Source organism: Squalius cephalus (genome assembly GCF_949319135.1).
Source record: "Squalius cephalus genome assembly, chromosome: 5".
NCBI classification, from domain to species: Eukaryota; Metazoa; Chordata; class Actinopteri; order Cypriniformes; family Leuciscidae; genus Squalius; species Squalius cephalus.
Genome location: NC_137126.1, coordinates 8,271,712 through 8,298,189, shown reverse-complemented (window position 1 = coordinate 8,298,189; position 26,478 = coordinate 8,271,712). Strand labels below are relative to the sequence as shown.

General features: G+C 40.4%; 1 protein-coding gene across 1 annotated transcript in view; it reads left to right on the top strand.

The window, feature by feature from the left end:
* The first annotated feature begins 5,709 nt into the window (after positions 1–5,709).
* The window catches only part of tmem132e (transmembrane protein 132E), a 356,024-nt gene continuing 335,255 nt past the window's right edge, over positions 5,710–26,478 (top strand). The window contains exon 1 of the mRNA XM_079872223.1: positions 5,710–6,879. Coding sequence (XP_079728349.1) covers positions 6,822–6,879 — 58 coding nt within the window. The 5' untranslated portion in view covers positions 5,710–6,821. The remainder of the gene's footprint in view (positions 6,880–26,478) is intronic.

Sequence of the window (26,478 nt, the reverse complement as noted above, 5' to 3'; positions counted from 1 at the left end):
TCAGAAGTGTTCATAAAGTGCTCAAAGCAATACAATATAGTCAGTGGCACAGTGACGTGTTAAATGCTGCTAGAACTGATGCTGACAGCTTGGCACTCTTTTGCTTGGCTCATTAATACATTACACTCATAATGTCTTCGTCCAGGCCACAAGCTGGAGCAGATCATCGCCGGCTGCAACTCTAACAAAATTGACATCATCACCATCCAAGAACATCGACTCAGCTCAACAGAGCCGATCACAACAAAATGCAGAACAGACGGCTGGACTCTGGCTCATACGAAATCAACACACGATTGCCATGGAGTAGCCGTCCTTTACAACAAACGAATAGCTCCACTGGTCCGATACATCGAGTACAAATCAGATCGCATAATCGCCACACATCTAGAAGGCAACCCACGAATGTGCATTATATCTGCCTACGCGCCAACAGACTGTGATGATAAACAGCAAAAAGATGCCTTTTACAATGATCTCAAAGATATTGCCCTCAAACAACCGCCACACACACTGACCATCATTGCAGGCGACTTAAACGCCCGCATCGGCAAGTACAGTCAAGACACCAACCCTAGGCAAGTTGGACCTCATTGCATGCACGACACAACAACTGACAATGGCGAACGCATGCTCGAACTATGCGAACTAGCAGACCTTCGACCAGCGCATACACACTTTCCAAACAGGAAAAGTCGGCTACTCACCTACTGTTCACCAAAGGGCGAGTGGTCACAACTTGACCACATGTTGATCTCGACAAAGTGGTGGAAATCACTCAAAAACTACCGCGCTTACAATACAATCGACGTCGGCTCCGACCATAAAGTAATGAACGCAAACTTCAAACTGAGCCTAAGAGCACCAAAACAACCAACCAACAATCGATGCAAGTTCAACTGGGAAAGACTAGCAGAACCGGAAATCAAAGAGTCTTTCAATTGCGAGCTTAAAAATCGGTTCAGCTTGCTAATGGATGAAATGGAAGCCCTACCAAGTAAAACTGCCAAGATCCAGCAACACACTGACGCACTGGATGCTGCTCTACGCGATACAAGCGAAAAAGTACTTGGAAAGAGGCGCAAAGCAAAGTTTGCGAGCTGGGTCACTGCTGAAATTCTCACACTACTCGACATCTGCAACAAGGTCAGGGCAAAGTACAAGCGAACACGACTGCCCTCGCACAAAATGACGTGGCAAAGCCTGCAGAACCAAGTGTCTGACGCATTCACACATGACGAAGAAGCGCATCTCAGCCACCTGCTTGAAGCGCTTGAGAACGCAGACAAGAAAAGAGAACACGGCAAAACCTGGAAGATCGTCAATCAGATCTCAGGTGACGACAACAAGGCCCACCCAAGCAAAGTAAAGAAACTCGATGGATCAATGCCCGAAGATAAAAACGATCTACTCAAAGGTTGGCGCGAGTACTTCGATTCACTGCTAAACAACAAAAACAAAAACGCAGATCAAACAGTCCACCCAGTTCCATCACCCGACTGTACTGACATCAAAACTGCTCAATTCAATCGATCCGAGATAGAGCAAGCAATCGAAGACCTAAAGCACAACAAAGCGCCTGGACCAGACTACGCAATGACAGCTGAAGTGCTCAAAGACGGCGGCGATTTCATAGTCGACGAGCTGCTCTATATCTGTCAAATGGTCTACGAAAACTGTCACGCACCCACTCAATGGACATCGAATCTCATCATACCTCTGCCGAAGAAAGAAAACCGGCAGCTAATGACAAACTGGCACGGAATCACCCTGACATCAATTGCAGCAAAAGTGTACAATCGCATGATCTTAAATCGAATTCGTCTGCCAATCGACATTATGCTCAGAAAGAACCAAGCAGGCTTCAGAACAGGCCGCAGTTGCATCCAGCAAATTCATATTCTGCGACGAATAATGGATGGAGCATATGCACAAGATATCCCACTTTACATCACATTCATCGACTTCAAGAAGGCCTTCGATTCAATCGACAGAGAAATGATGTTCGCCATTCTCCGACACTACGGCATTCCAGCAAAGATCGTTGATGCAATTCGGGTGTTGTATGATGACTCGAAAAGCCAAGTATACCTGCAAGGCCAGTGCTCCGAGCCATTCAAAATCACAACAGGTGTACTTCAAGGTGATGTCTTAGCACCATTTCTATTCATCATAGTCATCGACTACGTCTCAAAACTATCAGCTAATGAATTTGTATATCTTACACACAAAGGCAAGGAAACAGACGGAAGTTACAGAACTTTACGCACATCAACTCGCGTGCTAAGTCACAAAGTGAATGACCTAGCTTTTGCCGACGACATCGCACTACTTGAAGGAGACGCAGAGCAACAACAAAAACAAGTCACCGCACTTAAAATACAAGCACGCCAAGTAGGTCTAGAGATAAATATCAACAAAACCGAGCAAATGCGCCTGAACATACAGAAAGACGCAACTCCTGCTCCCGCACTCAAGATAGATGACCAAGAGGTAGCCATCGTAAATGACTTCAAATACCTAGGCGCCTACGTAGGATCAACAAAGAAAGACGTTAATGTTCGAATCGGTTTAGGTTGGGTAGCGTTTCACAAACTCAAATCCATTCTAAAAGCACCCAAGACCATGATCAACTTCAAGATTCGACTCTTCAAAGCCGCTTGCATCTCCATCTTGCTTTATGGCTGCGAAACATGGATCTTCACTAAACATCTAGCGAATCGACTCTACGCATATGCAACAAACTGTTACCGCATTATGCTTGGTATAGACCAGAAGAACGATCATATCACGAATGAACATTTATACGAGACGGTTCAACAGGTGCCAATAAGCACAACTATATGCGATCGCCAGCTTAAGTTCACAGGCCACTGCATTCGCATGGCAGAAGACGAACCGGTCAAACGTTTCATCTTATATGAGTCACAGATCAAACCAACAAATAGGCGCGGGGCACCACGAACATCGTACCGCGAACAAATATCACGCCACATCACCGACAAAAGCATGATCACTCTCAGCGAAAAGGAAATCAGCGAGTTGGCAAAGAACCGGAAACAATGGAACTGTCTTTTTGCCGCGCCTAGGCAAAAGAAACCCGAAAGGAGGGAAACCTCTCGTCGACCTCTAGCCCAGCTCGACTGATGATGATGATGATGATAATGTCTCTGCAAGGAAAGAGAGTTGTCTTCTTTATGTGTTTGTAAACCACAAAAGGCCAGCTACATGTCATTTTATTTATTTATTTAGAAAAGGGACAGTGTATATTAATCAACATTCGTGAATGTAAATGTACCCAAATTAGTCCGAAGGCTAGTTTTCATTGGTAGTCCCTTTGCCAGATGTTATTAGTCCTAAAACTAGAGAAAAGGGTAAAACATTACAACAATAATAGAACTAGAACTTGTAAACAACTCTGTAAAATACAATTAAACATATTATACAAAAAGACGGTATATATACACAATACAAAAGAAAGATAAAAAAAGACATTGTTATGAGTTAAATATAACTAATTATAATGAAATTATTATTAATAATAATAGAGGAAGCAGCATTAATGTTCACATTGTTGATTATGAAGGAGCCATTTCTTAAAATTATGCTTAAATGAGTTAAATGATGAGCATTCTCTGTTACCTTCAACAAAATATTTCAAGTTTCTGAAGTGACGTCCATCATTTGCTTTTGACCCTGTGGCAAGACAAGCAGATGAAGGATGCTCATGTTATGGTGTAACCTTAGATCTAAATGGCTAGGACGAATGAAGGTATAACAAAGTTAATATCTGAGATATGAATCAATGTAAGTACTCTAAAATCCGGTCCTAGGGCCATTACCATGAGGTTCCAGTGTGTACTACAAGGGGACCGTGCTATATACTGTAGGAAGGTTATCCCTATTGCACAAGTACCAATATCCTTCTGTGTGCAGTCTCGCATTGTACACAAAGCCATCAGTAGTACATTAAACAAAACATCACGGGACACTGGGCGCAAAAGCACTTCCGAGCAATAAATGGTTAAAATGAAGAAATCTTAATATGTTTTCCGTATCATAAACTGTGTAGTTAATGTGCGAGTATACATTTAGCATGCTACTCTCAGAGGAAGAAAATGAGAATTGTTTTATTACAGCGGCTATATTATGCACTGTCAAATAGCATTCTATTTTTTTTTCTTTTATGGTCTGTACATATGAAATTGTGATGTGCATTATATTATTTGTATTATGCATACGCACAAATCATATGCAAATTGCTGAAGTGAAATGCTCTAGCCATTAAAGCACTGTGTTTATTTATTATGCCATTAAACTTTCCAAAATGAACACAAATAAAACCAGCTGTCAGGGTGTGTGTTCCCTACAGTCAGGGAAAATATTGTTTAAAGGTCCAACAGGATGTATAAAAGTATCAAAATCACGGCAATGGTGTTTATATAGGACTGTCCTGCCATGTGAACCTGACAAGCTGTTATATAAAATATAGGCTACACGACCCTAATAATGTGGCCCGCCAGGAGATGTCACTGTCGTGTGACACGTCAAAAGCAACGTCAACTTCATGAGTTACTTGTGAAATTTTCAGTTGTGTATTGCACACACTTCTGGGTGATATGTTGTTGATTAAGATGTTTTGTTTTAAAATTAAAAATTGGCTTAATAATATTGCTGTTTTTATTCCTGCAACCAAAATACATTAAGCCACAAAACACCCAGAACAGTGTTTCAGTCTCTCCTCTGTTTACTCTGCACCTAACTGTAGCCTAATATAATATATATATATATATATACACACAAATTTTGTATGCTTATTTTTGAGTTAAGATAGTATACGTTCACGTTTATAATTCTTGCTTAATTTAATAGGCTAAGAACCACCAGCTTTTCATTTACAAGTTTACTAAACAAGAAATGTCATGACTGATCATGTTCTTTCACTGGACGATTGCACAAACTAATATAGACCTACATTTGCTACAATTTTGAGAGTGACTAAAACACACACTGCCTGTAATGTTGATAGATATTAGTTTCTGTTTTATGTATTTATATTTCTGTCTTAAATTGTCCTGTTTTTTTATTTAATTAAAACGTTTGCTACATTTTTACCCTTTTTAGTTAAACTGTTTAAAATAAGTTTTGATCGTGACAATATTTAAAATGTCTACCACCCATCATATTTACACACTCGATGAAACCCCTTCGAAAGGTGCTAATATGTAAAAATTTAAGGTACTAATATGCACCCTTAAAGGGTAAGTACAGAAAAGGTACAAATGTGTATCTTTTGAAAGGGTGCATTTCTAGTGACAGCTTTTGTACCTTTTCTTCTAAGAGATAATTAATGGATTTTATAAACTAGGCCTACTCTTATTTGTTGCAGACATATATGCAAATATTGTATCAAAGTATGATACCACAAAAAAAAAAAAAAAAAAAAAAAAAAAAAGCCTCCTGGTCTCTCCTAAAAAATAAATGTGGAAAAAAAAAATCCATTGAGAAATATTGGGATCACAAAAATCTCTGAAGAAAAGCATTTCTCTTACAGTAATGGGAATCCGGAGCTGAACTTTGTGTTGATCATCGTCTCATCATATTTCTTTTGATCTTGGGATGAAATGTGACCCTGTCATGCTTTTGTGACACGCACATGACGGACGCGTGGAAACGTCAGAGCGGTCTGATTGTAAAGACTCGTGTCACGTGACCGCGGTGAACTGAAGTGATTTGAAGGGTTCAGAGATTCACCAGCTACTTCAAACAAGTCCAGCGGAACGCAAAGCCTACTTTACGCCACAGCTCGAGTGTTGAAACGCAAAGTTAAGTTGTGTGACCTAAGGAGGGGTGGTCTTGAATAAATCTCTACTTTGACCAAGCTCAACAGTGAAGCCGAACCTCTATACAGACCGGAGCGCTGCATTGTTGAGAAGAATTTAGTCGTTATTTTTTCGGAAGTCCTCGGAAAGTAACCTCGGGAAAATAGGTTTGATACGCTACATACAGTGATAACAACAGAAAGGTTTATAATATGTATCGTTAATAGTTTACCGGGAAAGGTTGTGCTGGACTTCAGTTCCTGCTGAGAAGAATTTCAAGTCATCTTTCGGACTTCATCCAGGAAGAAAACACTTTTTTTCATCGGAGCGGACAAGTAAACGTTTATTTCCATGCATCGTTGGGCGACGATCTTGTTCAACATCGCATAACTTCAGGTTAAATATACATCGAAAAATCGGATCTCATCCATAACATAGACTGGTACAATTTGATGTCAAGGTTACTATAGGAAATTCTATATTGCCATCCAACACAAACGCGTCGTGTATCAGTTGTTTTGTGTGATGCTTTTGTAGATTATTAAACTAACAAGCTCGTGGACGACACTGGCATTGTGCTATTGCGATACCATTTCTGGCGTTTCATGCTTTCACGGGATTTATAGTTTGAATTAAAATCTCTGGATGGACGAAAACGGCTATATTCCGTGCCGTGTGGATTACTGAGAGAGAGAGATACGCGTGGGAATCGAGACACCTGAGCCGGATACCTGTAACTTTTCTCTCTCTGTCGAAAGCTCCTCATCGTACATGAGATTGGGCTTTCTGTCTGTCGCTGGTTGACACGGTCTTTTTTTTATTTAACTCCTACTGGTCTGGTATAATGGACGTGATAGCTCTAGATAAAGTTCACCAGCATCACAATCCAACAGATTCAAGCTGGGAATTCGTCGCTGGACTGTAGACGTCCGTCGGGAGATATTTTGGAGGAGTGCTGTTGTTTATCATCACAAACGGGATTTATTCGTGGAAACTACGATGTCCGTTTTACGCTCTTGGATGGAAACTCTGTTGCTGTATATGTTCATTTCAGATGGTAAGTCTGCTTATGCACGCTTGTTTTTTTTTTTTTTTTATTTTGTTTTTTTTTAATAGGCTACCATACTTGCTTGATAATATTTGGATGTTGTGAATGACTGCAGCGGATTTTATCCTATATGTTTGGATGTTGAGATGCAGTGGGTTTTATAAGTCTTAATTGGTCATTCAACACACATACACTAAAGCGCAGAGCTGAGATTAAACCGTTATTAACGCTTCAAGTTCTTGTTTTGTTGCTGTCTCCAGCCTTGGTGGGCAACGTAAGCTTCAAGTGCGCCTTTTTTTTACTTCATATAATGCTTTTTTTTTTAAAAAACACAGCAAACACTTATTATTCAAGCATAGCAACTGCCCGCAAGGTGGGAGCACGACTAAAGCTTGAGGCCAACCGTGAAAAAAAAAAAAAAAAAAAATCCCCTTTTTTAAAACAACAATGTGAAATCAGTTTTTGAGCCTGTTCTGTCGAAATGATTTTTTCTTATTATATTGTTGTGATGTAAAAGAAGGTTATGCATTAGGGAATGGGGAGTCTATTTAAGATTAAACCCATAAGTAAAGTAGTCAAAACAAAATATGTGGTGTTGATTGACTTGAAAAGTACACAGGCTATAATAAACCCAATTCTATGTAGGTAGCCTATTCTAAGATAAAAAAAATATTAGGGAATCATGAAAGTTAGGGGGTTAGTTCACCCAAAAATCAAAATGATCCCATATTTTTCTCACCCTCAAGCCATCCTAGGAACATACGACTTTTTTTTTTTCAGCCTCACACAATCGTAATTATATTAAAAATATGAGGAGTGGGAGTAGGCTAATAGTAGTGAATGGTACCTTGTTTTTTGAAGCCTAAAAACTGCGTCCATCCATCATAAAAGTAATCCATATGGCTCCAGGGGGTTAATAAAGGCCTTCTGAAGCGAAGCGATGCATTTTTGTAAGAAAAAATATCCATAATTATAACCACTGTAATCACTAGCTTCCGGTAATGTCCATCCGCGCGTTCACGAGAGAGTCAGAGGAAGAGTGACCTCTGACCCAACATATTACATAGGAGTAGCGTAAGCTTAGTTGAGAATTGACGCATCTTGCGGTTCAAATAAATAGGGCTGGACAACAAACTCAAGCTCCTCTGACATTTCTCATAATTTTTTTTTTTTTATTTGTGATTGGTGTTTTGTTTTGCTCTATCCTCTGTGTTCGTCAGTACGTCATACGTCGGGTCAGAGGTCACTCTTCGGGCCTAGCGTAGGGCCGTTACCTGAAGCCAGTCATTATAGTTTATAAAGTTATAATTATGGATATTTGTCTTACAAAAACGCATACCTTCGCTTCAGAAGGCCTTCATTAACCCCCTGGAGCCATGTGGATTCCTTATATGATGGATGGATGCGTTTTTTGGGCTTAAAAAAAAGAGGTACCATTCACTCCCATTTTAAAGCTTGGAAGAGCCAGGATATTTTTAATATAACTCAGATTGTGTTTGGCTGAAAGAATAAAGTCATATAGGGTGGCTTAAGGGTGAGTCAATTAGGCTATGTGATCATTTTCATTTTTGGGTGAACTAACCCATGTTTGATTGCGCATTGTTTTTAGGCGGCGCAAAAAAAAAAAAAGAGTGTCTTTAATATACTGTAAATCAGATTGTTTAAATGTCTGCCAAAACACCTTTTTTTTTTTTTTTTTTTTTGAGCAACGAAAAGATTTTAAAGTTTTAAATGTATTTAAAAGTGTTCCTTCTATTGAGAGGTTCAGCGTTGCATTACAGAATTTACAGAGGACTTGCGGGTGGGACAAGTTTGGATTATTAGCCAATATTTCCTAATTATCTGATGCTTGTTTACAAGGAATCAGTACCTGTTCAAGTTCATTTCAGATTTGCTCCCTCTGCAGTTTTCAAATGAATGCGATAACAAATTAGACTGTACTTATCTAATTGCCAGTCTGCATTCATATAAATACATTTATCTCTCTTTTTTAAAATTATTTTTTTGATCAGCTATCACAGCTGTGTCTCTCATTGTTTAATTGACTGCTTTGACTGATCTTTATCTCATCAAGAGCAATCCTATTGAAACACGAAACACGTCATTATAGGCTATTTTAGAGTCAGAACCATATTATGGCATCATGGTGTGACTAAGATTATTACATTGACAGTCATCAGTACAGAAGAGAGATTTCTTTGCAATATTCCTTTGAGGTCTAATCCCATCCCTTATTTTCCTTTCATGAAACCATAAGAACAAAGGCAACATCATTTGGGAGTCATCAAAGTTCTGAGGGTTTGTTGTGTGACTTGACTATAATCTATGGTATTTGACAGAAACTTGGATATGAGGAACATCAGAAAGGGAGTTTCGTTTGTAGAAATGTTTTGATTTTTTGAGTTATGAGTTAAATTTGATCAACTTGCTTGCGCATTTCACTCTTCCATGATTCATATCTTGAACATATAGAAGGCAGGAGCGATGGAAGGTCAGATGTGCTCATAATGTCATCTGTCAGGCACTGTCCAATACAATTGCGCATGTTTTGACAACAATGCCACTCAGTCATGCGTTTGCATCTGTAATCCAGACAGCCTTCGTCTGCGGTTGTTACTGATGTACTTGGGCACTAAATTGGGCCAGCGCAAGTGTGTCTCCTCCGCTTCCAGTTACAGACGTGACAGACAGGAACCAGGCATTAAGATCAAGGAAAACATCAACAAACCTGAGACGTGCCGTGAGCTCTCTAGGAATGTCTTGTTTGTTAATCCACAGTGTTGCACCTGTGCGGAGAGCCCTGGTTCGGTTTCAGAGCGGCTTCCTTGTGAAACCAAATCATCTGGAAAGAAATAGCTTTGTTTTGTACTCTTGTTTTATTTAGTAGGCCTGGGAAGTAGCATCGGTGGAGCTTCAGTGCCTTGATTGTTGGACCCCTGTGCTGCTTCTCATCCTTATGACAAACTAACCTGAAATTATTTTCGACAACTCTTCTAATTGAATCCTGATTATGATATGACTCCTCTTTCATGGTCTTAAAAGTTTTATGTATACAAAGAAAAAGGCTCAGAGTTGCGTCGTCGTGAATGCTGCATTTGGGAAATTTAAAGGGATAATTTAAAGGTCATAATTTATTCACTCTCATGTTATTTAAATCCAAACTTTTTTGATTTTCTGGTAACACTTTACAATAAGGTTTGTTAGTTAACTACATTAGTTAACATGAACTAATAATGAACTGCTACTGCATGTATAGCATTTATTAATCTTTGTTAATGTTAATTTCAGCATTTACTAATACTTTATTACAATCTTGTTAACATTAGTTAATGCACTGTGAACTAACATTGAACAGTTGCATTTTTATTAACTAACGCTAACAAATACAGTAACGATGGTTAGTTAATACATAAACTAATGTTAACTAATGAACCTTATTGTAAAGTGTTACCGATTTTCTTTCTTCTGCAAAACACAAATATTGTGAATGAATACATTTTGTGTGTGTGTGTCCATTCTTTGAAATTCAACTGGGTTGAATGTTGTTTTTCACAGACAGGGCTTAGGCTAGATTAAGCCAGTAGTAGGCCTCAGATCAGTTAGGATCTTTTATGAACGTGACTTAGATTAAAAAAATCACTGGTTGCATCTTGACACAAAACAACATGTTTTAAAGGGGTGGTTGAATGTGATTTCACTTTTTTAACTTTAGCTAGTGTGTAATGTTGCTGTTTGAGCATAAACAACATCTGCAAAGTTACAACGCTCAAAGTTCAATACAAAGGGAGATATTTGCTTTTAAAGAAATCAATTTCTAAGGACTACAGCAAACGGCCGGTAGGGACTACAAGACATTCCTCCAGGGTTAGTGACATCACTAACCCCAACATTTACATAAACCCCTCCTCTGGGAACACAATAAATAAAGGGGGCGAGGCCATTTTATGTTGCTTTGGAGAAGAGTTGTTGTGGTAGTAGAGTGTCGTTGCCGCCATGCCGTCGAAACGCTGTTATTTTCACCCAGATTAGAGGTCCACTTTGTTCAGTCTTCCTAAGGACGGTGGAGTTAGGGAGCAATGGTTACATTTTATTTGTAACTCGGTCCCCCAAATGTCGCTCTCTGTGCTGCACATTTTCCGGAGGAAAGCTTCCTCAATCTACGCGAGTTCAATGCAGGATTCGCACAACGGCTTGTCCTGAAAGATGGAGCAGTTCCAACTTTAAAAACAGAAGCTGTTGTTTACGAGCCACAGCCTGTAAGTATGATTTTTTCGTTGATGTGTTTTCCTGTAATAGTTCGTATTGTTAATTGTACGTTGTAGCAAGGAAGTAAACGAAGGACAGCGCTGTTTGGCTCCACAAACCAGTTTGTTAAATGCTAATTCATACTTATCCGACAAACACATACAAACTTCTGTTTAATATCACCAGCGCAGCGAACTTGGAATGTTTGTGGTTGTTGTCGTTTATGTGATCAGTGTAAATTATTCTTTGATTATAGCTTTTATGTATTGTTTATCTATATGCGTGTTTATCTACAGGCATGCTAAACATGATTTTGTGTTTGATTTGGCTACGGTTGTAAATCCAATGTTTAGTGTTCGTATTGGTTTAATAGTTCTGGCGACAGATATTTGGCTACAATCGTTATAAAAATACAAAAGTAAAGGCCTCATTATACTTCTGCATCGGACCAACGCCGGAGCCTATACGCCGTAGGCAACGTGTTGGTTTTAATTTATACTTCTGTGTTGTTGTCCGCGTTGACGCGCACCTAGGGAGCATGTGAAACCCCGAGGGAGGGGTTCTGGCAGACCAATCACAGCGCTTGTGTCCGCGTAGAATTGACGCGTTGTTACATTTTTGGAGAGGTGCACGTCAGGGTACGCCGTAGGGTACGCGCGCTACACACAGCCTACGACGTAGCTACGGCGGCAGTTCGACGCAGAAGTATAAATAGGCCTTAACAGTGCCATATAGTCAATAGCGATCACAATAGATCTGCAGTCAAACAAACAAACAAACAAAAAAAAAACATACCATTCTGAAACGTCCTTCATGGAATCCGGAAATCATCTGACCGTTTTTACAAGGAGGGACAGAGCAGTGTAGAATAATGGTTAATAAATGTGAAAAATAATGCGAATTTTTAAAAACGAAGCATGAACACATGTTACAGTGCACCCCACAAACACAATCAAGCCTTCGAAAAAAGGTGTTTTACCACCCCTTTAAGATATGTCAGTGCAGGTTGCTTTCTGTTAACTATAGCTCAAACATGCATTTTAGTCTGGAACTAAACCTTGTCTGTGAAACTGGGCCTAAATATAGCCTACAACTTATTTCAAAGGGTTCAAAGTTAACAGCTCTCAAAAGTTATCCTAAAATGGATTTCTAAGTCACAGCAGAAATATAAATCCTGGTAGATAATCGCCAGTCATTTTTGAGTCATTTCTTTGAACAGATGTATTTTAGAGACAGTTATCTGTCCAGTTCCTTTTTGGCGGGTTTGAAAGATTTAGATATGTGCAAAATGTAGGTGCGCCCACCTTTTGCCGGTTTTTGGAATGCCGGACCACTTGAACACTCCTTTAGGAATGCAAGGATAGTGCCCGTTTGTTATCACTTGGCCCTGCTTTTTTATCATATGACGTCCTTGACAAACTTGACAGAATTTGCACAGGTTCACCTGGTAGCCTACTAATGAGATTTCTTAATGGGATTTAGGTCTGTGTGACATTTGTAAACTCAAGCAACCTAATTACCATAAGAATAAGGTCGATTTGAACCGGAACAAACATGAAAAAAAAAAAAAAAACACCTTGAAAAGTTTTAAATTGAAGCAGGATGTTTTTGTAGAATAGTTATTTTTGTCTTTCCTAGTAAAAGAATATTTAATTTCATCATCTCTTGGCTTACACGTACACCCACTATAATCTGTGGCACAGCATGTCAAATCATTGATTAATGCAGTAATAGCATTAGCTGGCACCAACAGCGACACTACAAAACGTTGTTCCTTGAGTTGCAGTAAAAGACAGCTTTGTGAAGTGGTGGTTTCTACAGATATGGGATGACTGAAGACCTCCCGCACTGGCCCTGAAGGCACTATGGCCTTTCTTCTGAAAACACACAACTTGTTTACATTCACTGCACATTGCCCTTTAAAAGAAAGATCTCCTCCAATCACAAGCACTGTGATCAATAACTGCACCGGGATAGCAACATCCTTTAAAATGTTCTTTTATTTATTCAGAGGGTGGGCCTAATAGCATGAGATGGCTTGTACGTTATCATCCTTAAAACATCCTCTTTGAGTTTGAAGTTGACCCTTTGTCATGCGAGATAAATTGCCTCTCCCCAGGCAACCCGCCTGACCCATCTGTCAACCAATCAGGGAAAGAGACACTGCTTGTATCCTCCAGACTCTTTAGTTTGGTACCTACTGTGTCCATTCATCACTTATATCCTTCACTGTCATCATATACAGTCATCATATAGCGATAGCTCTGAGAATCATGACTGGAAACCTCTCCCAGACAGCAGGGATGAGGAAAAATCACAAATGGACAACATTTGCGCCATCCCTACATTTTGTTTTCAGCGTGTTTTTTTGGGAACGGCTGACTGTATCGTGCTCTTGCTTTAATAAGACTGCAGCTATGATTAAAGGGCTGACTCAGGAGACTGTAACCTGTATTTCCCAGTCTTGTTTCTTGCCCGTCGTTGTATGCCTGCCAGCTGCACAGGATTAGTGTCTTGACAAAAGGAATGCTTATTAATAAGGAAATTGTCTGTAGCTGCAGGAAAATTAAGTAGATGTGAGATGCATATTTTGTTAGTCTGAAAAATCTCTGTGAGGCTATTAATTAGCCGACTAGGAGCATTTGCTAGGACAGAAACAAATAGATTAGCTTGGAAAATGCCTCTTGCCTTTTCGAGTAGAATTATCATTATCGCATCTACTTTCAAAGGCTTAGCTGTGGCGGTAGAAATGTGCCAACAGGAACAGACTTTGCAGTAGCGCTTAAATGGATGTTTTTGCGCGGCTATCGGTGGGCAGGACTGGTTTACGTTATTTACGTATGAGAGCAGCAAAGAAATGTGGAGTAATTCAAAAATACATGACACAATTAGATCAAAATATTAATATTAATATTTTTGTTGAAACCATGATTTTTTTTTTTTTATGAGTCTTTTATTAATAGAAAGTTCAAAAGAAAAGCACTTATTTGAAATGGAAATCTTATGTAACGTTATAAATGTCTTTACTGTCACTTTTTATCAATTTATTGTGTACATGGATTAGGCACATTTTATACATAAAAAGGCAACGATTCATTATGCATAAAAAATAATATTATTTTTGATGTATGATTTTGCCAAGCTGTGGCCTTCTTGTGATTTTGATCTTAATCCACACCTGTACATGAGAAATAAATGATTATTTTTTTCTGCCTGCTGTAATGGAAATATAGTTGCTTATTTTTTCTGTCAGTGGCATGAACATATTTGTTTTTTCCCCCCTTAATTACTAAACTAATACTGTTAAACAACTAAGAAATGTTAAACAGGTCATCAGTATAGCATTGTGAAGTCCATACGTTGCCACGCATTTTGCCTCTACATGGGAGACTGTGATCTGTGATCACTGCAGTGGAAGCTGAAGAAATATGGCCAGATTTTTGCCCTCCAGCATTTCTTGGCTCCTCACGTGGTCTTGTTTGCCTCCCTCCCTTCCTCTCTTCCTCTATATCTGCCGCCGCTTCCCTCCCTCCCTCCATTTCTCATGTGCGGCAAATCTGCAGAAGTTGCTTGTACTCCCAGTGCCCAGGACAACTAGATGTCCCCTCAGCCTTTAGGCTTTGCTTGCTTTCCTTTTTCCTTACTTCAGTTGTGATATTTCTTGCTCCTTCTGCACTGCAGGCTTCCGCTTGGCATGAGGATTTCACAACCCAAAGTAAGCCCAGGTGGAATGATTAGAAGGGCAAATTGGTTGAGTCTGCAGTCCAGATATTTAAATCAGCAAACTCAGGCTGATGTGGGTGGTAAAGACACTGTCTGGCCTGCATCGTCATTACCTTTCCTAATTGAAGGACACCTGTGGCAGAAGAGGTGATGATGGCGACGAGGGCTGACTGTGGGTCAGTGTTGTCTCAGCGTGACTCATTAGTCTTTCTGCTGAGCTCTTGTGCTGCTGCTTTTAAAAATTCCTCAAGCTTACACCAGTGACAGTAGCACAGTAACCTCAAACTGTGAGTGCAGAGCCACACTGAGGGGGAAATGTGTGTGGGTTGACTGAATGACTGTCACTGTGTAATATTATGCAACAGTAGTAATAAAGTATTAAACAGGGGCATAATCTACACTTTTGTAGGCCAAAAGTATGCCGCATTCATATGTGCCTGCTGAATATTGTTTCAAAACCATAGCATTATTTTTTTTTATTTTTTTTTTTTTATTATTTTTTCTTTCCATTGCTACTAAAACAGCTTTTACTCTAGGGCTGCTCATTATTGGGGGAAAAAAACCCTGATATTTTGTTTTTCTGCAATATATATTACGATATGAAAAAAAATCCTGGAAGTTTCACCAGATGACTAGTTCTATTCTAGAATGATTGGGGGGATTTTGTTAGGGAGTGCATCTAGAAAGAAAAAAAGAGCCAAACTTTTTACCCTGAACTTTTTAAAGTGTGGAATCCTTTTAGGGCTGAATGAAAAACTTTTAAAAAGTGGGTGTTCATGATTGGATTTACTCTTTACAAGAACCAGCTCAAACCATAAAGTGAGGGGAAAAAATCAACAACTTTCCACTTCAGTTTTCATAGGCCACGTTTGCACTGTTTTTGACCAATTCAGTATGACTATAAGATAATAATAATAATTATGATTTTATTGTGATTATTATTAAACATATTAAACATTATTGTAAAACTATTATACTGTAATTTTTTAAATATTTTATTGTAAAATTACAATACTGATATTTAATTTCTTCATTTGCAAATGCTATACCATCAATTTTATTTTTACGGGTTGTCGGAAAATGTACTGCCGGTTTCAGATTGAAGGCAATGTATGTTCATTTACACGTGAGCAGCTCAGTGTCTCATCGTCTCGATCATCTTTATTCACAGTGAAAACACTGTATTATGAACTACATGTGTGTAATTGACGCACTTCACTGAAACAGGTAGCACATATACTGTATTTACTTAATTAAATAACAACCTGCACAATTTGAAAATCGCACTAAGCATATCATGATATTGATAACTTATGTGTTCATATTGTATTCTACACACATGCATACTTGCAGAATGTACTTTATTAAAGGTGCAGTATGTAATATTGACAGCTGGAGGTTCAAGTACTGCAGTCCAAATTCAAAATATTGTAGAAAGTTGTTTCCCCCGCCCCCTCCTCCTCAGACTCAACTCTCACATGGGTTGCCAGATTGGGGACACGCAACAGGAGCGAGCGCAATTGACAATGGAAGGCGAGAAGACTTACACACTGTGAGCTGATGAGTTGATTTATTTGCGTTTTAATATGCTCCTGTTCATAGAGATTTTTAGATAGATGCCGAGGCTTTTTAGGTCAGGTCCGCGATCTCTGACCCAGTTTACTCTGTGTTTTCTGCCAGCTGACAACCTGGTGTGTCGAAATACTATTGGGTAAATTGGCAGTGGGTGGGATCACACAGACCAAAACAAAAATAGATATTATGACATAACGCACATTTTAAAGTAAAATAACTGGCTGTAGCATTTTTTTCAGAGAAATAAGTATGTGAACTTAGCATGTTCCCTAAATATCTGCAGACATATGGTAAATGGTAAATGGACTGCATTTATATAGGCTAGCGCTTTCACAGACCTATGGCCACCAAAGCGCTTTACATAGCCTCACATTCACCCATTCACTCACTCATTCATACACCGACGGCAGTGTCAGCAATGCAAGGCGCCATCCAGCTCGTCAGGAGCAGCTGGGGTTAGGTGTCTTGCTCATGGACATCTCGACACTTGGTCAGGTGGAACCGGGGATTGAGCCACCAACCTTCCAGTTTGTAGACAATGTACATGAACCACTGAGCCACTGCCGCCCCATATGATGGTATTATGATGGTACTTTTACATGCATGATATACAGCACCTTTAGTGGCCGAATTGTGTATGATTTTAGTTCATACTAAGAAGGATTTGATTTTTTGTTAGTCAAGGTTTCTTGCACAAAAAAAGGTTTATATTTCCTCACTTTGAAGTAAACACTACACTCAGCTGCTGTGCCTCTATAATCAAATGACCCATTTATAATTAGATATCCATAAATATGTTGTTATTGTGAATTCTTTTGGCCACAATAATTGTTTAGTTATAAATCTGATATTGTGACAGCCCTAGGAATGTTGCTGTAAAAGGCGTTGATATTGTTGGTAATGCTAATTTTCTCATGGATGTGACATCTTAAGCTTAGACTATTTCTGAGTGACCCAATTTTGCTGCTTGAGTTTCTTTAATGTTCTGGCCTGGGGAAGGAGCATTGTGAATGTATTTGTGAATTTATTTATTCAGGAGCAGGGAAATACTTCCATTATGTGTCACAGGACACGTATGTGTACCGACAGGTTGATTGAGTTGAGAGAATCGGCCATTATTCTCTTCAGGCCCTGGGCTGAGCTAAAACCGAGGAATGAGTAAAGTTTACAGGCCATTATATATAGAGCTTTAAAAGACATTATAAGCTGTTCACAGGACATGGAGTTGCACAATATAGCCGGATCCTTCCACAACTGCGTCTTTACCCCTGGAAGAACCTCACAGCTGTCTGCCAGAGATCTGAATTAAAGATTACAATGACAGCACAGTCAGCGTGTGATCCTGCACAAGCTTTCTTCATTAAGGCAATAAGCTCTTTTGCCTTCTGTTTTCTTTATGTAACTCTTATTAGGTTCCCTCACAGGTTCTGCATGTACTGCCTCATCTCAACAAAAGAACAACACTTCCGTTCATGACAACCAACGCGTTTCCGTCAAACCATAATCATGGACAAGATGACTGTGGGAAAGGTTTGAGAAACATTTTTGCGTACCCAAGACTTTTTCCAATCTGCTCGTCACATCACCTCAGAAAAATCCCTCTCGAGTCAGTTTGAAGTTGACTTTGATGTTCCCTATATTCCGACAAGAATAGTCATGGTTGCTGGTGACATGCCATATCTCGTAGCCATCATTCTGGATAGACATTCAAAGTCTTAACTATGAGAAAGAGGGATCCACTGTCTGTAGATCTGATCAGAGTATATTTGTACCTGCAGAAGTCACTGAAAATCAACAGTATTCAAAGTGGTGTCAGTTATTATGATATCAGAAGCTTTAAATCTGTTTTACAATCCAGTATTTCTGTGTCTAGAGGAGTAATAGAGCCATCAAACCCACCTGTGCTCATTCTGTCACTGACCTTATTCATTGTTTTGAAGACAGAAGAAGTTGCCTCTCAGTACAACAGTGATAGTCTTCCCTGGAGACCTCAGTGGTGCCTCAACATGGTTCTCATCTCTATGACGGTCATGTAAAAGTGTGACCCTGCTGTTTTTTCCACCTCCCAGAAAGATGTAGAACATGTTTGCTCTTGATGCACCTCTCCAGTTGGCTTGTACTGCAAAGCTAGCACTACAGCTGGGAGTTTGTTTTCAGTTTCAGCCATCATATGTTGACATGTTAGAGTGTCTCTGACAGCCGTATGTTTCTTCCTGTCCTTCCAAGCTCTGCCGGAAAGCCTGGCAAAAATACCAGTCTGCTAGGCACTGAGATCAGTGAACAGACAATCATGTTTTCATACTGTGATGCCTGGCAAAAGCTGGCAAATGCTGCCATGTTCATGAATGGCAAGCAGGTAGGCTATTCCATTTTGATTGTTCATTACAACAGCTTTATTAACCCCAAAATGAAAATTATATTTTTTTACTCTTATGCCGTTCCAAACCTCTGACTTTTCCAATATTTTTTTTGTGTATGCAATGACAGTCAACAAGCTAACACATGGTAGCAACATGTTAGCAAGATACTGTAAAAAGTGTTCAGTTCACTTACTTAAAAAAGAAAAAATAGTAAACCCTTTGCCTTAAAATTATTAAGTAAATAAACGTAATGCTTATGTTATGTAAACAATTCCACATTACTTCATTTTTTTGATTAACGTTTATTTACTTAATTTTAAGACAATGGGTTTCCTCAATTTTTTTTTTAAGTTAAGTCAGCTGATCACTTTTTACAGTGTATCAACTTCTAGAAATACAATAAAACATTGAAACATGTGAAAACAAGCAAGCTTTCAGATGGCTTTGGATGACTTTGTTTAATCCTGTATGCCTTTGTTTCAACTGTTTTTGGTCGGTTTTCTCCATACATTGACTTTCACTGTATGGAGAATTTTTGTTGTTGTTGACATTTCTCAAAATAGCTTATTTTGTGTTCCATGTAAGAAAGTAAGTCATACAGGTTCTGAAGATGAGCAAAAGTTTATTTTGGGGTGAATTATCCTTGTAAGTTATGTTAAAAGTGTATACTTTGATGTTTCTCCTATCCCAGTTTAATGAGCGAACCAACAATGGAAGACTGATGTTTTTTAAGACTCAACAATGCAATTCCATTTGGTGCCTCTAATGGTGTAGAAATGACACACTTCATCTTTACATCTTTACTGCTATCTTGTTGCCTGCAGTGTTACAATAACCAGTAGGGAGCTCAGGAGAAGATAGGAGAATACCTTGCAGAAAAATAGCTTTCCGGGCATTATAATCCATTTTTATTGTTGACTAAAGACGTGGCACCAGTGAGATTGTGACACCTCCTCTGGTAGAAGCGGATTAACCCAAGACAAGCATGTTGCCGGATGAGGGATGAGAACACCAAATCCCTGAAATAAGCACTGGGACCCCTGGGAAATCAAACTCTATAGCGACTGGCGAACGAGAGAGCAACATGCGTACAACTCAGAAACGCACTGCATCACACATCATGCCCTTTATATGTTCCCAACTGATGTCAAAACCCAGAATCCTCTCAAAGCGCACCGTCTCATGCAAACGCACATGCATGCACTATGCCCATTTATCTTTCTGTTTTTCTCTTATGCACACAAAACAGTTGTGAACTATAGAAGTACTTCTTACTGACTTAAAAGAAGTTTAGCAAAGTTTATTTTTGTATTTATGCTTTGGGCAAACATTTCACGTTGCCTAAGTTATTTGACATTTATGTGTTTATTATTTTTTTGTTTATGTTTGAAGGGGTGACACTTATACTGAAATCTAAAAATAATTGTTGTAATACAATTTAATGACCGTAAATATGATAATTGAAAAAATAAATCTGAATTTGAAAGTGCGGTCACATTCAACCATGATAAAGTTATTCTTCAAACAAAAGTGTCCAATAACAGCAGTTGCCGAGATGAAGTTCGTATTCGACAGTAAAACAGTTTTCATAGACTACTGATATGAATGTGTGTCTTTATCTCATCTGAGTTTTCATGATTTAAACAATGGTCAAACAATGTTTTGTGACTGAATGTTAGCTTAGAAACATGCTACTGCCAAACTCTGTCTCCAGTTTGGCGAGAGATTTGTGCACCATATGGAGTTGCTTCCTATGTTGAGCAACTATGTTTCCAAATCTGACACAAGGTTCCATCTTTATTACAATACTGGCTTAGAAGGTGCAGTAGACACAAATCACACTATGTTTTGGAACTTATTGTCTGCCCACAGGCATTTACCTGCTTTTTTGGTTCCAAGGGCAAAAAAATCTATAACGATTAAAAAATTCTCTGAAGCACCACAATTCTAGTATGAGTCAAAATGAGATTTGTATAATGGTCTGTGAAATGTTTAAGGAGCCTGTGATGATGAACAAAGCAAAAATCACATCTCCATGTTATTTCTCCCTACAAGCCACTTCAAATGTGGCTAATGACTCAGGAAACATTACTGCATGGATTAAGTTGAGCTTGACAGTTCTGGCCCAAGGGATTTGTTTTATTTTCTCTGTTTAGGTTGTGTTTTATGCATTGTAAGAAGATTATTTGAAATATGAACAGGATTACTACACAACCACCATAAAATGATATTGAGAAAAAAAGTTTACACTGGCCATGTGTTTACAGGGATTAACCAACCATATTAAGTGTGTGTCTGATTTCCGCCACAGAATGAAAAATGATAATAATAATAATAATAATAATTGCAACTTTATCTCACAATTTTGACTTTTTTTCTTAAAAAAAAGTCAGAATTGCTAAATAAACTTACAATGCTGAGAAAAAATACTGTCACCCCCCCCCCCCCCCCCCCTCAGAATTGGATTGCAAGTTTATATCGCACAATTCTGAGAATAGAAGTCAGAATTGCGAGATGTAAACTTGCTTTAGCTATTTCTTGCAATTCTGACTTTATTTCTTGCAATTGCGAGAGAACAATAATACGTAATGTCAAATTTACCCTTAGAAAAGCCATTCAATGCTCATAAATTCGTTTGTCAGCAAGAAAAATAACTATAGAAAGGGGCATTTTGCTAAATATGCACTAGGCCTATATCAAATAATCCTTATATTTTTACTTAACCTGTTGTCTACATGAGAAAGAATGGAAGATGAAATTCAGCACTGCCCATATAATTGCATGTGAAGAACTCCCTTTTACTAAATTTACCTCAGATATTAATGAAGAAAAATAGATAGGGTGTGTGTGTGCAGGGCACAAACAACGTTTATAGATTGCATTTGGAGGAGGCCAAACTACTCATTGTCCAATTGATGCTGACATTATTATGGTCTGTGACACTGGTTCAGATTCTGCTTAAAGATTTGTGATTATTTAGTTCTCAAGTTGGAAAAGCAATTCAGTTCCTACTTTAAGTGAATCTTAGTTCCCAGGACATCCACAAGATGGATGAAAATGCCGATGCTGTAAAAGAAGGGCAGACGTGACAACGCATGACAAAATTAAAACACATTCTTTTGTGGCACTTTGGTGCCCTTTTCTTTTTTCCTTTTTCCCTGAATTGATTTTTTTTTTTTTTTTTTTTGTCTGGAGCCCTGCCATGGTATTTATGCTTATAACACATTTCTTTTCCAGCCCCTTTCATGGCCTCAGGTTCAGGTTCAGGATAATAGCAGTGGCCAATCATAATTTTGTCATACAAGAAACCGTGATCAGATAAGCATGAGAGTGTTTCTCATTGTGCACCTGCAGAGCAGAACTATAATTTAATTTAAGTAACAATGGTCACACCTGAGGGATGTTCTCTAATATTTAAGAATGCCTTTGACTGGGGTTTCATAATTTTTTGGAGCAAAATATTTTTAAACTGGATCAAGCTGAAATAGTCATTAGAGTATTTAATGAGGTGCACATTGACCGATACAGTACATTTAGTATATGCACAGATCAAATCTGCCATTAAATAGATTGTTAGAGTCCTGGATGCTGATTGGTCAATACAGAGTCAATACTAAGGCTATGTTCACCGTCTGATAATTTGTGTATCCGATTGGAATCTGATCTAAAAATTATTGACTGTACATAGTTCACTCACAAAAATAAATGTTTTAAATACTTATGGTAGGAAATTTTCAAAATATCTTGATGGGAACATGATCTTTACTTAGGCTAATATCCTAATGATTTTTGGCATAAAAGAAAAATCGATAATTTTGACCCATACAATGTATTGTTGGCTATTGCCACAAATTTACCCGTGCTAATTGTGACTGGTTTTGTGATCCAGGGTCACATATTGTGTATCGAAACTGCTCAGGTTTCATTTGTGTGTCCCATGCTGCTCTTTTGTTTTCCGGAATATCTGCTTTGGTTTTTTAAGGGCAATGACATTGGGTTGGTGGGCGTACGGCAAAAACAGCCACAACAGCAACATGGAGGGGTTTGGAATATAGATGTTGTCTTATTTACAACATTGACAATGTGTAGCCGCCGTGCTTGGCTACTGCCCCTTAAGCCCTATTCGGACGGGATTAACTTTACAAGGGTAGATGGAGTTATGTCATTTTACCACAGGACGTCTGTAATAGGGGTGTAACGATACATCGATATGGATCGATGCATCGATATAACGTCTAACGATACGATGCATCGATTCCACACTTAAAATATCGATATACACGTTTATTTTGACACCTCCACATTCTCACGTAAAATCCTTCCGCCAAAGCGCACATTTTCGTTTACTCACCAACCGCCTGCCGGTGTGTAACGTTAATCTCCTCATCTGAAAAAGACGCCTGACAAGACTGACTAAACCCTAAACAAGTTTTTTTTTTTCCACAAAAGTCGTTATTGTCCGCTGTCAAGGCATCGCGAGTTCATGTTTTACAGCAGAAACAGACAAGCACTCGTCTCGCACCCTTGTTGGTGAACACAACACGATAAGTCCGTTTTAGCGACTCAGCGCGCAGTATTCAGGTCAGATGTCACTTTGAAAAGACGCGCTGGCTAAGAGGAGTTTCGTCAAAGCTGACTAAAAGTGATCGAGGATGGATAATTTCAATGAACTCGTGATATCTTCTAAAGGGCGTAAAAGGAAAATAAAACCTGAAACATTTTCACGGAACCTTACTAAAGCAGCTCGTTTAGTGGTGAGGGAAAAGCTCTCTGTACTGCGTGTACGTTATCACAACAACAAAGTTTGTCAGGCGTCTATGTCAGCTGAGGAGATTAACGTTATGAAGATTAACCGAGTGTTGTATTATTTATCATAGCAATTACTTGGTTTTGTTTGACTCAGAAAGATGAAATGTGAATGTATCTGCTCTGCTAAAAAAAAAAATAAAAATAAAAAAAAAACTTTTAACATATTAAAGCATACTTTCAATTAACTTTAATTTTGTAATTTACCTGTATTTTTTAACTTGTTATTATTATTATTAATCAAAACAACCCAGCTGCAGTTTGATTGATATTACTTGGAATGCACAATAATAATAAAAAACATGATTTATGAAAATGAACAAGAACGGAGTACTTGCAAATGACCACTTCTGTAGGGTGTGCAATTTTCAAAGAGTTTAATTAAACGTTCATGTTAGTATATATTTTGGTTGCATTTGTGAGTTAATAAAAACGTAACTGGTTGTGTGAACATAATATCTAAATATCGATTAATCGATCGATATAGCCCTGAATCGAATCGAATCGAATCGTATCGTTGTCACAGTGTCTGGTTTATGTTCCTTGGGTCACCACTAGATGTCCTCCTTCCTCACGGTGTCCAGCACACTCTTGCACTACATTCCCCATGATCCTTGTCTGTTCATTGCACCAGCTGTCCCTCATCACTGATCATTGCACTCAGCCTGTTTCCCATTATCATTGTCATTTCCCTGTGTATAAATACCCTGCCTGTTTTGTGTTTGTTACGGATTCCTTGTTTTTCATCACGCCACTTGTGAGGTCTGTTCCATTTGTTGTTCCTGTTTATTGTTTTATGTTTTGGACTGCCTTTTGTATTATTGACCCCTGCCTGGACTTGTTTCCGATTTCTGATTTCCCTATTAAATATCCCATTTTGCACTATTGGATCTTTTTGTGTTTCCCTGAGTGTGGATCGTGACAGAAGGAATCCGTCACTTATAAAGATCCAGCAGTATGGGGTTTCGTATCCTTTCCCCCAAGTCGGGGAGTGAGAGGAGGGGAAGGGTCCAAAACTTAATGGACCTACGCCAGCAGGGCCAGCCGGTGGGATGTCTGGCCCAAATGTTTTGGACCCTCTCTAGAGGGTTGGGATACAACGACTCGGCGTTAAAGGATTTCTTCAATGGCTGTCTGGATGACCCATTGCCTGGGTGGGAGATGAAGGGGCTAGAGGTCCTGGACTTTTGGGGTTTCACCAATTACCTCAGTCATCGGAGCCAGTGGGACACACCAGTCACGCCAACCATCAAGCCGGCCACCGGATCTGTCTATTGCTGTCCAGGACTGGTTTCCAGCGTGGCCGATTCTCCGCTGATGTCAGCGCGTGTTGCCAGGAGGGCCATCGTGTCCAAGTCTCGTCCCACCAAGACCGTCCTGCCTGAGTATCTTCCCACCGAGCCTGCACTTCACGTCACGTCTGCCCAGCCAGAGTTTGTTCACGTCACGTCTGCCCAGCCAGAGACTGTTCACGTCACGTCTGCTGAGCCGGTGTCTTCGGACAAGATGGCCGCCGCCGAGAGTGTTCCCGTCACGTCTGCCGAGCCGGTGTCTTCAGACAAGATTGCCGCCGCCGAGACTGTTCACGTCACGTCTGCCGAGCCTGTGTCTTCAGACAAGATGGCCGCCGCCAAGCCTGTGTCTCCAGACAAGATGGCCGTCGTTGAGCCTGTGTCTCCGGACAGGATGGCCGCTGGGCCGGTGCCTGTGTCTGTTCCTGAGCCGGAGCCAGTGTCTGTTCCTGAGCCGGAGCCAGTGTCTGTTCCTGAGCCGGAGCCAGTGTCTGTTCCTGAGCCGGAGCCAGTGTCTGTTCCTGAGCCGGAGCCAGTGTCTGTTCCTGAGCCGGAGCCAGTGTCTGTTCCTGAGCCGGAGCCAGTGTCTGTTCCTGAGCCGGAGCCAGTGTCTGTTCCTGAGCCGGAGCCAGTGTCTGTTCCTGAGCCGGAGCCAGTGTCTGTTCCTGAGCCGGAGCCAGTGTCTGTTCCTGAGCCGGAGCCAGTGTCTGTTCCTGAGCCGGAGCCAGTGTCTGTTCCTGAGCCGGACCCAGTGTCTGTTCCTGAGCCGGACCCAGTGTCTGTTCCTGAGCCGGACCCAGTGTCTGTTCCTGAGCCGGACCCAGTGTCTGTTCCTGAGCCGGACCCAGTGTCTGTTCCTGAGCCGGACCCAGTGTCTGTTCCTGAGCCGGACCCAGTGTCTGTTCCTGAGCCGGACCCAGTGTCTGTTCCTGAGCCGGACCCAGTGTCTGTTCCTGAGCCGGACCCAGTGTCTGTTCCTGAGCCGGACCCAGTGTCTGTTCCTGAGCCTGTGTCTGTTCCTGAGCCTGTGTCTGTTCCTGAGCCTGTGTCTGTTCCTGAGCCTGTGTCTGTGTCTGTTCCTGAACCTGAGCCTGTGGTGCCAGTTCCAGTTCCAGTGCCTGAGCCGGTGGTGCCAGTTCCAGTGCCTGAGCCTGTGGTGCCAGTTCCAGTGCCTGAGCCGGTGGTGCCAGTTCCAGTGCCTGAGCCGGTGGTACCAGTTCCAGTGCCAGTTCCAGTGCCTGAGCCGTTGGTGCCAGTTCCAGTTCCTGAGTCATTGGTGTCTGTTCCAGTTCCTGTGCCGTGGCCGCCCGAGGGGTCTTCACCGCCCTGGCCGCCCGAGGGGTCTTCACCGCCCTGGCCGCCCGAGGGGTCTTCACCGCCGTGGCCACCCGAGGGGTCTTCACCGCCGTGGCCGCCCGAGGGGTCTTCACCGCCGTGGCCGCCCGAGGGAAAGTCTCCACTCTGGCCCCCCGATGAACGATCTGCCCCGCCCTTGCCGCCCGATGAATGGTCTGCTCTGCCTTGGCCGCCTGAAGGAAAGTCTCCGTCCTGGCCGCCCGATGGACCCTCTGCTCCGCCCTGGCCGCCCGATGGACTGTCGTCCCCGT